Source organism: Plectropomus leopardus, chromosome 22 (genome assembly GCF_026936395.1).
Source record: "Plectropomus leopardus strain MGB_pleo_1.0 chromosome 22, ASM2693639v1, whole genome shotgun sequence".
NCBI classification, from domain to species: Eukaryota; Metazoa; Chordata; class Actinopteri; order Perciformes; family Serranidae; genus Plectropomus; species Plectropomus leopardus.
The window spans coordinates 24,253,427-24,268,032 of NC_142197.1; the positions used below are offsets into that span (position 1 = coordinate 24,253,427).

Here is a 14,606-nt window from a genome sequence, read left to right on the forward strand (position 1 = left end):
TATGGGGGTTTTTGTATGGGTTTTTTTTTTTTTTGGGGGTTAATTGACTTTTCTATTTTTGTATTTTTTATTTTAAATTGTTTGTTTTGTTTTTTGGCTGGACATGTTTTGTTTGTTTTGGGACTATTTAGTCACCTTTTTTTTGAGCTATTATTTATCCAGAGGAATCCAGCTGAGCTTGGTGTCCTTCCTCCCGCTCTCTCGGCCCTCCTCTGAGAACTCCCCTCGTCCTCCTCAGTCTTGTGCTGCTGGCTGCTGAGCTGCTCCACTGGAGCTTCACTACTTTGTACAAGGGCACCTCCGCTGTAGATTGGGGAGGGCCAGGAGTGATTCATTCACCTCCCCCCTCCCGTGTTTCCCTGACAGATGTTTCATTCTGCAGCTCCGTGTGGGAGGATTAGCATCTAATAGCCTTCCATAGTGTCGTATAAATAAAGGTATCCATATTGTTAGCGCGTCAGTGATAAATTGGAAATATGAGACGAGAGACAGGCAGCCTCTGTGGTTTTATGAAGGGTTGTAAATATGTTTAATGGGGTGCATTATCATATTTCAGACGTGTAGACTGTCTGGAGGATCGAGATAGTTGGGTCACGAGGTGATGCTCCACTCTGCACCTTTATATCAGACGCTTCACTTCCACCTGTCCACACACACGCATACAGTCAACTGTATGTGTGTGTGTGTGTGTGTGACGTGATCTGAGCACAGCCACTGAAGAACTCACTTACACACTCTCCTAAGTAATAACTTCTGTTTGACAACTATTTAATACAGATGAATGAATGTGACTTGACGTGAAATTAATTTCTCCTGGATCGTATCTCCAGTCCTACGCCAAGTCTCCAAGTCATCTGATCTGTATTTATGGGAGTGCGTCTTTGTGTGTGTGTGTGTAGACTTCTGTCACTGATGGTGTGCTGCAGCTCCTTGGTGACTCCTGCAGCATCAGTGGAGAAATACCTCCAGACAATCGCTGTAGAGATCTACAAACAGCACCTCATAACGATTTTGCAGAGAAAATGTTACCTGATTTTACTTGATCAAACTTTTTTTTCCGTTAGTAGAAGTCCACTTGTCCATCTGTCCATCCATCTATCCATCACCCCCTGAACTCTTCTTTTAGTGTCACTGTCAGGCCAAATATTTTTTTTGAGTGGTCAGAGTTCATTTATTTTTATTTCTTAACTTTTATTGGTTTTATTTTATTTCTGCTTATTTGTAGTTTTATTGCTTTTGGTATTTTTGTTGTATTTTATATTGAGACTTTGTGTGCTCCGTTTTGCAACTGTCTTTTACTTTTGTCCTAACTACCCTAGTTTTGTCTTGCTTGTGTTCAGCAGGAATGTTTGGCTTTCTGTTGTGGTGTTGCCTTCTATGCTTTTTATTTCTGCTTGTGCTTTGCTGGTCAAAGCACTTTGTAAACTCCGTTTTTAAATGTTCTATATAAATGCAGTTACTATTATCCTCCAAAGTCAGTGACATCATGGCAGTTATAGAGGACTTAATCCTCCTGAAACACTAATATTTGCGGATATCTGATTCCAGTTGTATTGTTTCAGTGTTTGCTGCTCATCTCCTTCCAGCAGCAGAAGTTTGTAGGCATATTGCAGTGTTACATGCTGCCACCATGTGGACACGAAACATTTCCAAGTCTGTGTCACATCACACCAAAAAAAAACCTGCACATAAACCAAACTACAGTTTTCATGCACTTCTTTAATATATCAGTTTTTCATATTCACAACAAATACATTAAGCTCTTTCTCCTTATGATACAGCCTTAAATATTTTTACACTCAACCGTTGTTTCTCAGAAGTCTGCCTATCAAAATGTCTTTTAATCTTTGTCTCTTCATTTTTCAACATTTTATAATTTGTTACATTTGTAGTCTCCATGCCTCCTAGCAAACTGACAGTATTTCCTTTGTACAACTATTTACAGGTGAAAACAAACAACAAAACACAAAACAAAGCAAATCTCCTCAAAGTTTCTCATGATAGTTCTCAGTCGAGAGGAATCGATGGGTTTAAGGTGCAGGCAAGGAGGAGAGGGAGGGAATGTTTCAGAAGAAAAATGAAAATCGAGAAGTTGTGGATGGAGAGGAGGCGGAGGGTGTGCGAAAGCAGAGCCTCGGTGTTTACTCCCACAGATTCTATGAAGATTCAGCAGATACTCATCTGTGATCATATTCTCAGAGAAAATAAAGATCCCTACGGAAAATAAATACAGTGCTCAAGGTCCCGTCAGGTAAATCGGAAAAAATGTGCAACAGCGGACCCCAGTCCAGCAGACAAGCTTCCTGAAGGACGATACCGATGCCGGTGGAAAAGGACGAAGGCCATGTGCTACTTCAAGTGAGGCTGAAAGTTTGTTTTTTTGACTTTGGAAACAGTGGTTTGCTGAGATCAAAAGCTCCAAAACAAGCAAAGAAATCTCGAGTTGATCTTGTTTCGTTACCGGCTTCTTCCAGGGTCAAGAATGCTCAATATTTAAGCCCCTAAGGACAGGAAGTTCTTAGAGTGCTTACTAACTCTAAAAGTAAATCTGCTAAAGCTGTTCTGACATCAGTCTGACCTTAGATAAAACAAGAAATCAAATCTAGCCTCGAGTCGGAATGCAAAGAAATAAAAGCCAAAACTAAGAAATTTCGTCACAATTTGAACTCCGTTCGAGTCAATGATTAAAGTCAAAACTTGAAATTTAGTTTCCCTTTAAACACCATTGCAATATTTTGTACTGATGACAGAGCGTCTTCATTATCTTCAAAACTCAAGAACTTCTCGACCATGCTATTCAAAGTCTTTGTCCCAGTCTGAACCTTAACCCTAATCTCAAATCTTACAGGCCTTTGAAAAGACTCTTTATGATCGTGTGCCCATGCCTTCGGAGCACTCTTCTAGAATGCTGTGGTTTTACCTTTACCAAACCCTAATCTCAAATCTTCAAGTTGGTTATGATCTTCTAAAGAGCTCAACATGCCAGCTCAGGTTTGCTCAGACATGAACCTCCATCGCATCAGAGATGTTTCATGACTGGACGATATGTAATATTTCATAAAAGGCCTACGCTGTCTTCATACATCAGTCTATCCTGCATATTATACTTGAGTCAAGTACAAGTAACAACAGATAATAGCCGAGGAGTACAAACCAAACTCTGTGAAGCGCTTTCTCTCCAAAACTACGACTGAAGCAGGTACTAGGGTCTGCTATCGGCTGGTATTTAAACCCAACGGATATTGTGTGGCTGGCGGAGGTTCGGTTCAAAGAAAATAGCTCCTACATGAAACTGCTCACAACAAGGTCTGTGGATTATCTTAAGTAATCGAGTCATGATTTCTGTTGAGTTTTTCAGATGTTTGATATTTTTTTGGCGCTTTGAGAACTACAAAACAAGTGTCATTTAGTTCAATAATACTGGAGAGAAGGCAGACATCTCTAACACTCTGTGGCTCACACCAAATCTATCTAGACTGATAAACAGCACTACAGGTCAAAGGAAAAATATGTAGTTTGGGGTGACTTTGATGATATGTCAGTGTTTTGGTTAGAACATGTGTCTGCTGCCCCCCAAAAAATGAGTTACTACCAGTTTCACCCTTTGAAAATGGGGCAAATTGGCTTGATGTCTTTCAAAAACATGGTAAGAAGGCAATGAGCAATGTAAGAAAAAAAGACCCAGAAATGAACAAGAAATTAGTAAAAACGGAAGAAAAATACCAGAGAATTAAGAAAAAAACAAAAACAAAAACAAAAACATGAAAGCAAAAACCAAACCAAACCAAACCAAAAAATAAATAAATAAATAAATAATGGAAATGACTGCTTAAAAAAATAATTATTCTGTAAAATGATTTTAAATAGACAATTCTAATAATTCGAAATATAATTCTCTGGATATACTTTGCTAGCTTGCTAGCAAGTTTTTTGTTGTTTTTTTTAATTCTAAATCTACTATTTTCTTGCAATTTTTGGACATTTTTGCTAATTTGCTCATTGCCTTTTGTCCCACATTGCCTTTTTGAAAATAATAATAATAATAATAATAATAAACCAACTTTCTCAGGGTTAAAAGTTCTAAATACTCATCCAGGTTTCAAAGGGTCATAGCCGCATTCATTTTTTTTGGCCACTTGGGGGCAGAACATCTCTTTAACAAGCTGAAACCACAACATTTGTCTTGACAAATCGACAAAACAACTTTAAATGACGCATTTAGTGTTAAAATTCATTTGCAGTTGTGGTTTTGGTCAACAGAAGACCGTCAAGCTAAATATTCAGCCTCCTTTTAGTTCTGTTTTGGTCTCCACCAATTCTTGAGAAAAATGTTAGATTCTTTTGAGCTTTCAAGACGAATGTTGACCAAGACTATTAAAACAAGACCAAAGTTGTAATAAGCCTTGCAAATCCCTTGCACAAGCCAATACGTGGCACACAGCCAGACCTTCAGATTAACACCGCTTGAGACCAAAGACCACCCAATAGCAGCTGGACATTTAGTACCTTGCTTTCACCTGTAGATATCAGGCTTTACACAGAGTTAGGTTTGGTTAATCTTCAAATATTAATCACAGTTTGGGACATGCTTTTGTCTGCTGTCTAACCTGGGTTATGACATTAACATACATTTAATCTTTGTGCATCCAGTTCAGAGATACTTTAGCTAGACTAATAAATGATCACTTGCAATGTCTCAAGATGTTACAGATGATCTCCTGAAACATTTCAGTCACTGAGCAGCTCATAAAATTTGCAATAAGCAAAATGTTAGAAATACAAACTCACTGGATGGACATCAATCTTCTTAGCTATTTCTGAGGTGCAAAAAAAAGGAGCCTTGTTCACAGCAAAATATGATGGCAATGTACGTTTCTACAAACCACGGATATGATAAATTTGTACGTTTTTTAAGTGACTATTAGGCACCAAATATGCGTGTGTTAATGACTTGTCACTGTATTTCCACTGGGGATAGCACCACAAAAAGTAGGTGTTTTGTACAGAGACATCGCTGTGTTTCAAGCAGGTACAGTGCCATGAAAAGTGGCTGTTATTTAACAAGACTGCTGCATTTCCAACCAGAATAGTGCCTCCAAAAGCAGTTGTTTTTTACTGAGACATCCCTGTATTTGCAGCGTGGCTAGTGCCATAAAAAGCAGTAGTTTATTTTACAAGACACCGCTGCATTTCCAGCCAAGAGTGCCACTGAAAATGGTTATTTTTTTACAAAGACATCACTGCGTTTCTAGCTGGGACAGTGGCACAAAAGTAGTTGATTTTACCAATACACTGTTGCATTTCCAGCTCGTATAAAGCCACAAAAGTAGCTGTTTTTTTTATCAAGACATCTATGGCTTCTCCAGCTGTAACTGTGCCAACACAAACATGATCTTCTACTTAACCTTGTGGTTTTTGTGCCTGAACCCAAGCACACGAACAACATTTTTAACATATCCCCTGCATAATAACACAAACGTAATGTATTTGTGGTTTGCAGAATTGCACAATGCTAACATTTTAGATAGAGCAGAACTATTGTCTTGGAAAAGACCTTTGTGTAGTTTATCCACCTCAGAAGTTGCTACGAACATTTTCTGCCAGTCTGCATTTCCAACATGCTTCTTTTAGAAGTTGCACAGTGACATATTTCAGTGCTCAGACTGTCCTGGATCAGGGCTCACACTGCTTCCAGACTTCATGCTAAGCTCGGCTAAACTCAATGCAGCCCTGTACGACAGAAAAAGAAGATGACAAATAGTGTATTTCCTAACATGCTTTGTAAAAAGGAGGCAACGAAATGTGTCATAGCATTGCCGTGGGGGTTATATAATGATAGAACGACATAAATGATCCTTGATGAATGAGAAGAAGCAGTCTGTCATTGTCTGGATAGATGCTTCAACTGTGTGCTCTACTTTCACAACATCCCTTTACCAGCCCAGCTCCCATCACTGTAGCTGTGGTGACACACTCAGCTGCTGGAGGCCTGATTGGAGACAGTCCTTGGATGACAACTGAGCCTTCCCGGCAAAAATTCACAGTTCAGCCCCTGCACATGGCTCATGCACTGGAAATTGAATTTTGGGTCATCAGCTCTGAATGTCACAATTTATTCTTCATTAAAGAAAGAAAAAAGAAAAAAAAAATAAGAAAAGGCAAGTCGCTCATTTGCTTGGATCCATCTTTACAAAGTGCAAGTACACAGTCACAGAGACCAAAACAAGCGTCAAAAAAAGAAAAGACCGATAGCTTCAAATAAAGAAATTCATAAACCAAAACATAAATAAGTAAATATCTGCAGGCCTGCCTGTACAGAAAAAGGCAAACATCGACGAAATAAAAAGAACCTGTGATAACACCTACAACCCTCAACACACGCTGGAATGAGAAAAAAGTACAGGTGCATGTGTGTAGAGAAAGTAAAAAGGTGATTGAAATGAACTCTCCGGAGGATCGCCGGTCCTTTCAGCAGGTAGTGCTGCAACGTTAGCAGCGCAACAAGTAAGGTCCCCGTTTGAAGCTGAGTGCAATATTAAAGCCACATGGTTGGGAAAAAAAAGGGATATGACACGACATGCACAAAAAAGAAAAAAAAAAAGTCTGAGGTTGTGGAAAAAAAAGAAGCAAAGGAAAAGCTCTAAAGATGCTGTGTAACAACTTACTGTACACACTCCTCAGCTCAGTGTAAATGCTGGTCACTAGCTTACACCAGGCTCTTTAAACAGTAGAAGAAAACGCTCTAGTGCAGCCAAACAAATTAGCAGTTTTCCTCCCTGTGAATAGCTCCACACCAGACTTTTCCACTGGAAATCCTTCGAAAACGTAGAGCGTCACAGAGCAAAATCAACACCTCTAAAGCTCGCCGAGGCCTTTTAAATGAAGCAATAAATCCCTCTCGTGTTGCTTTCATCAGCAAATGAGCATTTTCCCTCTAAAGAACAGCTCCTCTTGTTGGCAGACTTTTCCAATGGAAATCTATGGAAAGAACTTCTTCTCTCAAGCTTTTATTTTGAAAATTTTCAGCAAAATCCGTCTGTAGATTAAGAGCTGCTGCAGTTTCCTCACTGGTGTTGAATTTGGTGGCCACCAAAAAAAGGCAAAATACAGTATTTTGCAGGATCAGGTCAGCAACGAGCCCACAAAGGAAAAAAGCAAAGGGCCTAAGCTGCGTGACCGGAAGGAAAGCTTTCTCCTAAATTAGCTACCATCTCTTCAAAAGTAACAAAAAAAAAAAGCTCAGCATTCCTAGCTAATATCGGAAACATGAGAAATTGAAAAATAAAAATAGATCTATCTTTCAAGTCCTTCGGGGGTTTAACCCTGCTGAGTAACCTCCAGCTCCTCTCGGGATTGGCTGGCGAACGCCCGGCCTTCTGTCTCAGCCGACTGACGGGAGGCCTCTTCTCCTTCCCTGTTTCTCTGCCGGCACTCACAGAGCAGTTCAGCGGCCCAGCTGATGAACTCTATCCTCACCAAGAAATGATGGGACGCCCTAAGCCCAGACTTCCTCCTGACGTTTCCCCTTCGACTCTCCATCCTTTTTGCCTTTTCCCTCCAGCAGGCAAGTCGATCCTCGAAACCGTTTTGGTATGGATATTTGTGTCTTTTTTTCGTGTGATTCAAGTTTTTTTTTTGTTTTCTTTTTAAATTTTTTTCCTAATTCAGTTTTGTCTGTCGCGGTGGCTGTTTGCCTGCTGGACAGCGTTTTGTTGGAAGGACTCCGGTGAGGCCGCCTTCATCAGGTGGACAGAGGAAGAAAAAAGCACATTCTTTGAGACATTTTTTTCAGTTTTTTCAGTAATGGATGAATCCACCGCATGGACACGAGACTTTTGAGAAGTGACGAGGGGATGGACTGGTGGGATCTGCAGCACTTACTTAAATGCCGAAAATTCCCCTGAAAAGGACGAAAGATAAAGAGAGGATTAGTGTGGAAGCACCACTGCAGCAGCCATAACAATGTCAGCTCAGGCCAAGCTGTGGGTACACCTGTAAGGATAACTACTTTTATTGGACAATATATTATCCGAGAAATCTCTGTGAACTAGAAATCCCACTTTATGGCTGTACGCCTTGAACATTTGTCATCATTTGTGAAATAATTCTCGAGTTTTGGCCAAAAACCTTTTATGTGATTTCAAAGTGACCTTTAGCCACCAAAATCTAACTGGTTCATCCTTGAGTGAATGTTTGTGCCAAATTAATTCTGTTACGGACTTCTTGAGCTACTACGTTCACAAGAATGGCACGGATGCAAGCTTGCAGTGACTTTCACCTTTGACCATCAAAGTCTAATCAGTTCATTCTTGAGTTCAAGCGGATGTATGTGCCAAATTAGAAGAAATTCCCTGAAGGCCATCTTGAGATGTCATGTTTACAAGAATGATGTGGGGTTGCAGTAACCTTGATCTTTGACCATCAAAGTCTAATCACTTCATTCTTGAGTTCAAGTTGATGTTTGTGCCAAATTAGCAGAAATTCTCTAAAGGCTATCTTGAGATATCATGTTTACAAGAATGACTCGGATGCAAGGTCACAATAACCTTGACCTTTGACCATGCTTATCAGGTCAGTTCATCATTGATTCCAAGAGGATCTTTGTGCCAAATTTAAAGAAAATGTCTCAAGGGGTTCTTGAGATATCGCATTCGCAAGAATGAGACAAAAGTTAATACATGGTGACCTTGACCAGCAAAATCTAAGCCATTCATTCTTGAGTACAAGTGGATGTTTGTGCTAAAGTTGAAGAAATTCCCTCAAGAGGCCCCTGAGATATTGCGTTCGCTAGAGTGGGATGTAAATACGTATGGACAAACGTACCATGGACAGACGAGCCGACTACATAATCCCTCCGGTCACAGCTATCGCCAGCAGGGAGCCATACAAAACTATAAGTCATCTGGGGACCAATAGCTGCCACTCCACTGATATAATGATAATATTATAGCATAATAATGCGAGTGTACCCTCTCAAAGAGCTATGAATGTTAAATTATTAAAAATATTCAAATACTGGAACCGGAATATGAGAAAAAAACATATTTAAAAATGTAATTAACACCTTTTTATATATAAGTTATTCTTTTCTATTTGAAAGCAGTTGTGAGAACCTCTCTCTCTCTCTCTGTGTGTGTGTGTGTGTGTGTGTGTGTGTGTGTGTGTGTGTGTGTGTGTGTGTGTGTGTGAGCTCACCATAGCCCCCAGCCTGGATGGGGGTTTTGGGAGAGGCGCAGGCGTACAAGCTGAAGTCCTCCGTCTGAAAGCCGGCTCGGTTTAGCGAAGGCTCTGAGGCGCTGCGGTGGATTTTGGGTAATGAGCGAGCCAGCAGCTCAATGGACGCCAAGATCTAACAGAATACACACACAAACACACACACGCGGCCGCAGGCTCATCAGTCACAATGAGTGTGAGCACCATTCACAACTAATCCAAACACTTAAAAATATACTGTGCACAATGCTGTGTTTGGAGCTGAGAGCAATGCTTCAGTTCAGCTGCTTTCCTTCATCTCGTGAACCTCTGAGGCCATCTGCTGGCTACACAAGTAACTCACCTCTGCAGATCAGTGAGGTTTTTTGACAGAGTGAAAATTATTCACAGAAAACAGGCAAAAATTAGGGACGTGATTGGCTGAAGACAAGAAAAAAAGGTACATACAGACTACCAGACTCCCTTAAAGTTTAGTGAGTTGTTGAGTTAGTTGTCCACCTTTATAAAGTTTGAGAAACGTCCACAATAAACTCTTCATTATTTGTCTCCTTTCATAAATTCAGCAAATATATTCCTTTCTTTCTATAAAAGGGACTTTGTGTCAGTTTGCCACAATGTGCCTTCCGGATGAAGTTTCACATAAAAATCCCTCCAGGACTATGCCATTCTAGCTGCTGCCAGCTTTTAACCCTGAAAAAATAGGCTTTAATTAAAAAAAAAAAATTAAAAATCATGGAATGACAGTGACAAGCAACTTTACAAGAAATGGCCCAAAAATTTGCAAGAAATTAGTAAAAAGTTTCAACAAAATGACATAAAAATAAGCTAAAAAAAAAAGAGCAAAAAGGCAAAAACAAGCAACAATATGACCTTAAGAAATCGTTAAAAATGTACTTTTTTTTAATAGCATAATTGTAAATGTATAATTTACGAGTAATTAATGTAGTTTTCTGGACATTTTTCCTGTCATTTGGGGGGTTAATATCTCAAAATCCCTCCCATCTAACTGTCAGGTCATGTCCTTGTCATCTTTTCCTTGTTTTTTTTTAAATTTATTTATTTATTACCCAAAAGAGAATCCAAAATAAGCTGAATGCTTGAACTGACTGTTTTAAATCATAAGATTTTAGGTGAAAATGTGATGAGTTGTGATTAAATGATTAACAGAAATGGTCATTTTTGGGAGAAGTATCCCTTTGAGAATGAAGGTTTGTCTCTAATGCCAGCCTGTTTTTAACCCTTTGAAACCTGAAATTGGCTTGAAGAGCGATGAGCAACTTCAAGAGAAATGTCCCAAGAATTAGTAAGAAATCTGTAAAAAGTTACAAGAAAATTACCTAAAAATAAGCACAAAATAAAACTAAAATTTAAAAAATTAGACTAAAAAAACTTAAAAAAAGAAAAAAATATTAAATACAAACAAACCCACAAATAACCTCAAGCACCATATTTTTAATTATAGAATTAGGAGAATTATAAATAGAGTTTCTGGACATTTCCCCTTGTGTTTTGATGATATCTAATAATCCCCCCCAGCTAAATTTCAGACCAAATCCTTATCACCTTTTACTAATGTTTTGCAGTTTATCGCACTTGTCTCTCACAGTTGCTCATTTTGTTTTTATCATGTTTTTAAAAGAAATCAAACTCATTTTCTCAGGTTATAATACCCGTGACAGGTGTCTGAACACAGCACAAGAAAACTGATCTTGATCCAGGTGTTAAAGGGTTAAAGAGGTATCTATTTTTGTGCAAAACTGAGGTAAAAAAAATCTGTATTCATTCAGCATTCTATGGCATTAATGTAGCAAATCTTATGCAGCTGTCTCCATCCATCCATCCATTTTCTTCTTCTTATCCAGAGTCGGGTCGCAGGGGCAGCAGCCTAAGCAGGGAAGCCCAGACTTCCCTCTCCCCAGCCACTTCGTCCAGCTCTTCCCGGGGGATCCCGAGGCGTTCCCAGGCCAGCTGTGAGACATAGTCTCTCCAGCGTGTCCTGGGTCTTCCCCCGGGGCCTCCTACCGGTGGGACGTGCCCTGAACACCTCACCAGGGAGGCGTCTGGGAGGCATCCTAATAAGATGCCAGTAAAATGTAAAAGCATTATTGTTTATCTCTCTCACCTGAGGGAAGAGAGGTCGCTCCTCTCTCTTCTTCTTCAGGCAGTCGGCCATCAGTCTCTTCATGGCCTTTGGACAGTTGCTGCGCACCTTGCTGAGATCAGGAGACAGGTAACCTCGACCCACCATAAAGATGATCTGTGGAAAGAAAACAAACCAGTCATTAGAATATTTGTTTGCGGCTGCAGCTTCCTTTGGTTGTTGCTTTGTGCGACCCAGTGTCTTTAAGAACTAGCCTCAGAGCTAATGTTTTTAGCCTGTGTGGAGAGATTTTCTTACACTGTTGCTCAATGTTTAAACTAGAATCACCGCACTGTTGTTGTATGCTTCCGCGCTCCAGTCAAGTTTGTCTTACAGTCCTTCTTAAGATATTGAAATTATGAGAATGAGATATAATGTCACACTGACCTTGACCTTTGACCAACAAAATATATTCAGTTCATTGTTGAGTCCAAGTGAATGTTTGTGCCAAATTTAAAGAAGTTCCCACAAGGCGTTTTTTGAGATATCACATTCGCAAGAATGACATGGATGCAAGGTCAAGGTGACCTTGATCTTTGACCACCAAAATCTAATCAGTTCATCCTTGAGTCCACACGTGGATGTTTATGCCAAATTTGAAGAAATTCTCTCAAGGTGTTCTGGAGATGTCGTGTTCATGAGAATAGGCCAGATGGACGGACAACTCAAAAACCCGAAAACAGAATGGTCTACCCAGGGCTATCGCCAGCATGGAGGCCAAATAAAACATACCGTACAAACGTTTAAGATGAAGCCATGTCTTGGATTATGCAAACATCAGTGTCAGTGTGATATACTGAGTCCTCCCACCTGGTCTCTGTTGTTGATGTTGGAGTAGGGCAGCGCTCCTGACATCAGCTCGTACAGCACGATGCCAAACGCGTACACGTCTGACTGGAAGCTGTAGGGGTTCTTATCCTGCAGCCGGATTACCTCTGGAGCCTGACAGAGCACAAGTCACACTGTCAAATGACTGCCAGCACACACCTACTCATCCTGTATCTTTGCATAACAAAAAAATGAGCACTGACCATCCACAGAATAGAGCCAGACAGCTGCTCAAACTGGTGCGAGCCACTCCAGCGGGACTTGACCGTAGCCAGACCAAAGTCCCCGATCTTCACCGTCAAATCCTCGTGGAGGAAAATATCTGGAGGAGATGAAGTCAAGGGAACACTCTTCTTCTACCTCTACGCTCTTAACCGGGTAAGAGTTGTGCACTTTACAGGGTTCATACACATTTTACAGATAAATTTCAATGAGTTTTCCATGAAGCAAACTTTAAAGCAGATACATTATGTAAAACGACCATCGATACACATTACGGATTCTTAAATTTTTTTTGAGAATTTTAAAGAAAAAAAGTTTAGCAATTTGTTTATTTGGCAATTTCTTTTCTTGAAAATGGATTTTTTTCCCCTTTAAAAAAAAAATAATCAAAAATTACACTATTTATCACTGCCAGAATCTGAAAAACAGAAACAGAAATTATTCTATGATTATTATTTTCAAATTTCCAAAAGTCCTTACCTAAACTATTATCCAGGTTTGGGCATCAAAATTCCATGACTTTTCCAAAACTTATGAGTTATATTTAATTTTCCAAAACTCTTTCAGGCCTAAGAATTGCTATCAGCAAATTCCATGACTTTTCCAGGTTTTTTATGACCGTATGAACCCTGATTCTAAAGATGGGGGTGATATTTTTATCCCTACTTGTGTGTTAGCAAATTAAATCCAAGCTTCATCAACAGCTGTGAATTTCATATGGACCTCAGCCTAAAGATAAGCAGGTGTCAGAAGGATACTGTTGCTCTTCAGATCTCTGTGGATGATTGATTTGGCATGCAGGTAACTGAGGGGGAAAACAGAGTTATTAAAACAAAGTTATTAGACCAGTTACACACACGGAGCAACTGCTGCTGTGTGTGTCGGGGAACTCACTCCATGCCCTGAGCGGTCTGCCGGGCGATGTCGATCAGCTTGATCATCTCAAACTTGGTCTCGATGATGTGCAGGTGGTGGTACAGACTGGAGCCTTCACACCACTGGGTCACGATGGCCAGCTGAGGCTTGGTGGTGTAGCCCATGAACAGCAGGATGTTCACATGACGCGTTTTCCTGGTGCAAACACACACAGCAGGTTAATAAAATACACAACTCCAGCAGTTTTGTACTGCTTTGTTAAAGGACAACACTTCAGTACAATATCAGGTGTCACAAGTTACCTGAGGACTCCCACTTCATTCTTAAAGGCCTGAAGCTGTTGAGGTGTGGGAGCAGTGACGTTCAACATCTTCACTGCCACGTCCCCTGGGAGGAGAAGGAGGACATGTCAGTCCACTGAGCTGCTAGATGTGCTAATGTCAATTTAACTACCTGTTAAAACACATTTTATATATATTCATATGACAGCCAATTCCCAATAATGTGATGGAAAAAGATCCTGTTAAGTCATAGAGGCTAAAATGTAAAAACTGCATTTTATGGACTGAATTGCCCCTTTGAAAGTATTTCATCAACTGGTGGAGATATGATCTGTCACATCTAACTGTCATGAATGTAATCAAGTCATTCTGAGGCAAAAAAACCCTTTCAGCTTTAAGAGCTAAAATCACTTTTTGGCAAGCGTAAAACTGTGTTTTAATAGTTTAAAAGTCCCTTTAACGGTATTTTAACTGGTAAAAAGGACCAGGTGAACCATAATCTGTCACATCTAACTATCATGATTGAAATTAAACCATTTTAAGGCAAAAAGGAAGTGACAAGACAGGAGCTGAAATTACTTTTTGGCAGGTGTAAAACTGCATTTTAATTGTTGAATTCCCCCTTTAACCCTTTGAAACCTGGATCAGCATCAGTTTTCTTGTAGTGCGTCGAGTTGCCTTTCGCAAGCTATTTGACCCTTGGAAACCTGAGCAAACTGGCTTGATTTGGAAATCATGAGAAACACATAATATGTGTGGGAATATCTACATGAGTATGTGTGTTTTGTTGCGTACGTATATGTGGGGGTGGGAGGGTCAGGCTGTCTGTATTTTTCTTGATTTTCTTTGATGTTTTTCATTTCTGTTATTGTTTTTAATCTCTGTGAGGCACTTTGTGTTACTCTTTGTATGAAAAGTGCCATACAAATAAAGATTTGATTGATTGATTGATTGATGCAACGAGCATGAAATGTCCAACAAAGTGCAAGATACTAGCAAACGGTGACAAGGAATTACCGGCAATTTTTTTTATTATTATTTTTTTT

General features: G+C 39.8%; 1 protein-coding gene across 4 annotated transcripts in view; it reads right to left on the reverse strand.

Moving 5' to 3' along the window:
* Window positions 1-1,699: 1,699 nt before the first annotated feature.
* braf (B-Raf proto-oncogene, serine/threonine kinase) overlaps window positions 1,700-14,606 on the reverse strand; it is a 30,757-nt gene continuing 17,850 nt past the window's right edge. For all 4 annotated transcript variants that reach the window (XM_042511092.2, XM_042511093.2, XM_042511094.2 and 1 more), the window contains 8 exons: window positions 13,582-13,666; window positions 13,298-13,474; window positions 13,162-13,208; window positions 12,385-12,503; window positions 12,164-12,295; window positions 11,336-11,470; window positions 9,196-9,349; window positions 1,700-7,900 (listed from right to left, as the gene is read on the reverse strand). In XM_042511092.2, coding sequence (XP_042367026.2) covers window positions 7,878-7,900; window positions 9,196-9,349; window positions 11,336-11,470; window positions 12,164-12,295; window positions 12,385-12,503; window positions 13,162-13,208; window positions 13,298-13,474; window positions 13,582-13,666 — 872 coding nt within the window. In that variant the 3' untranslated portion in view covers window positions 1,700-7,877. The remainder of the gene's footprint in view (window positions 7,901-9,195; window positions 9,350-11,335; window positions 11,471-12,163; window positions 12,296-12,384; window positions 12,504-13,161; window positions 13,209-13,297; window positions 13,475-13,581; window positions 13,667-14,606) is intronic.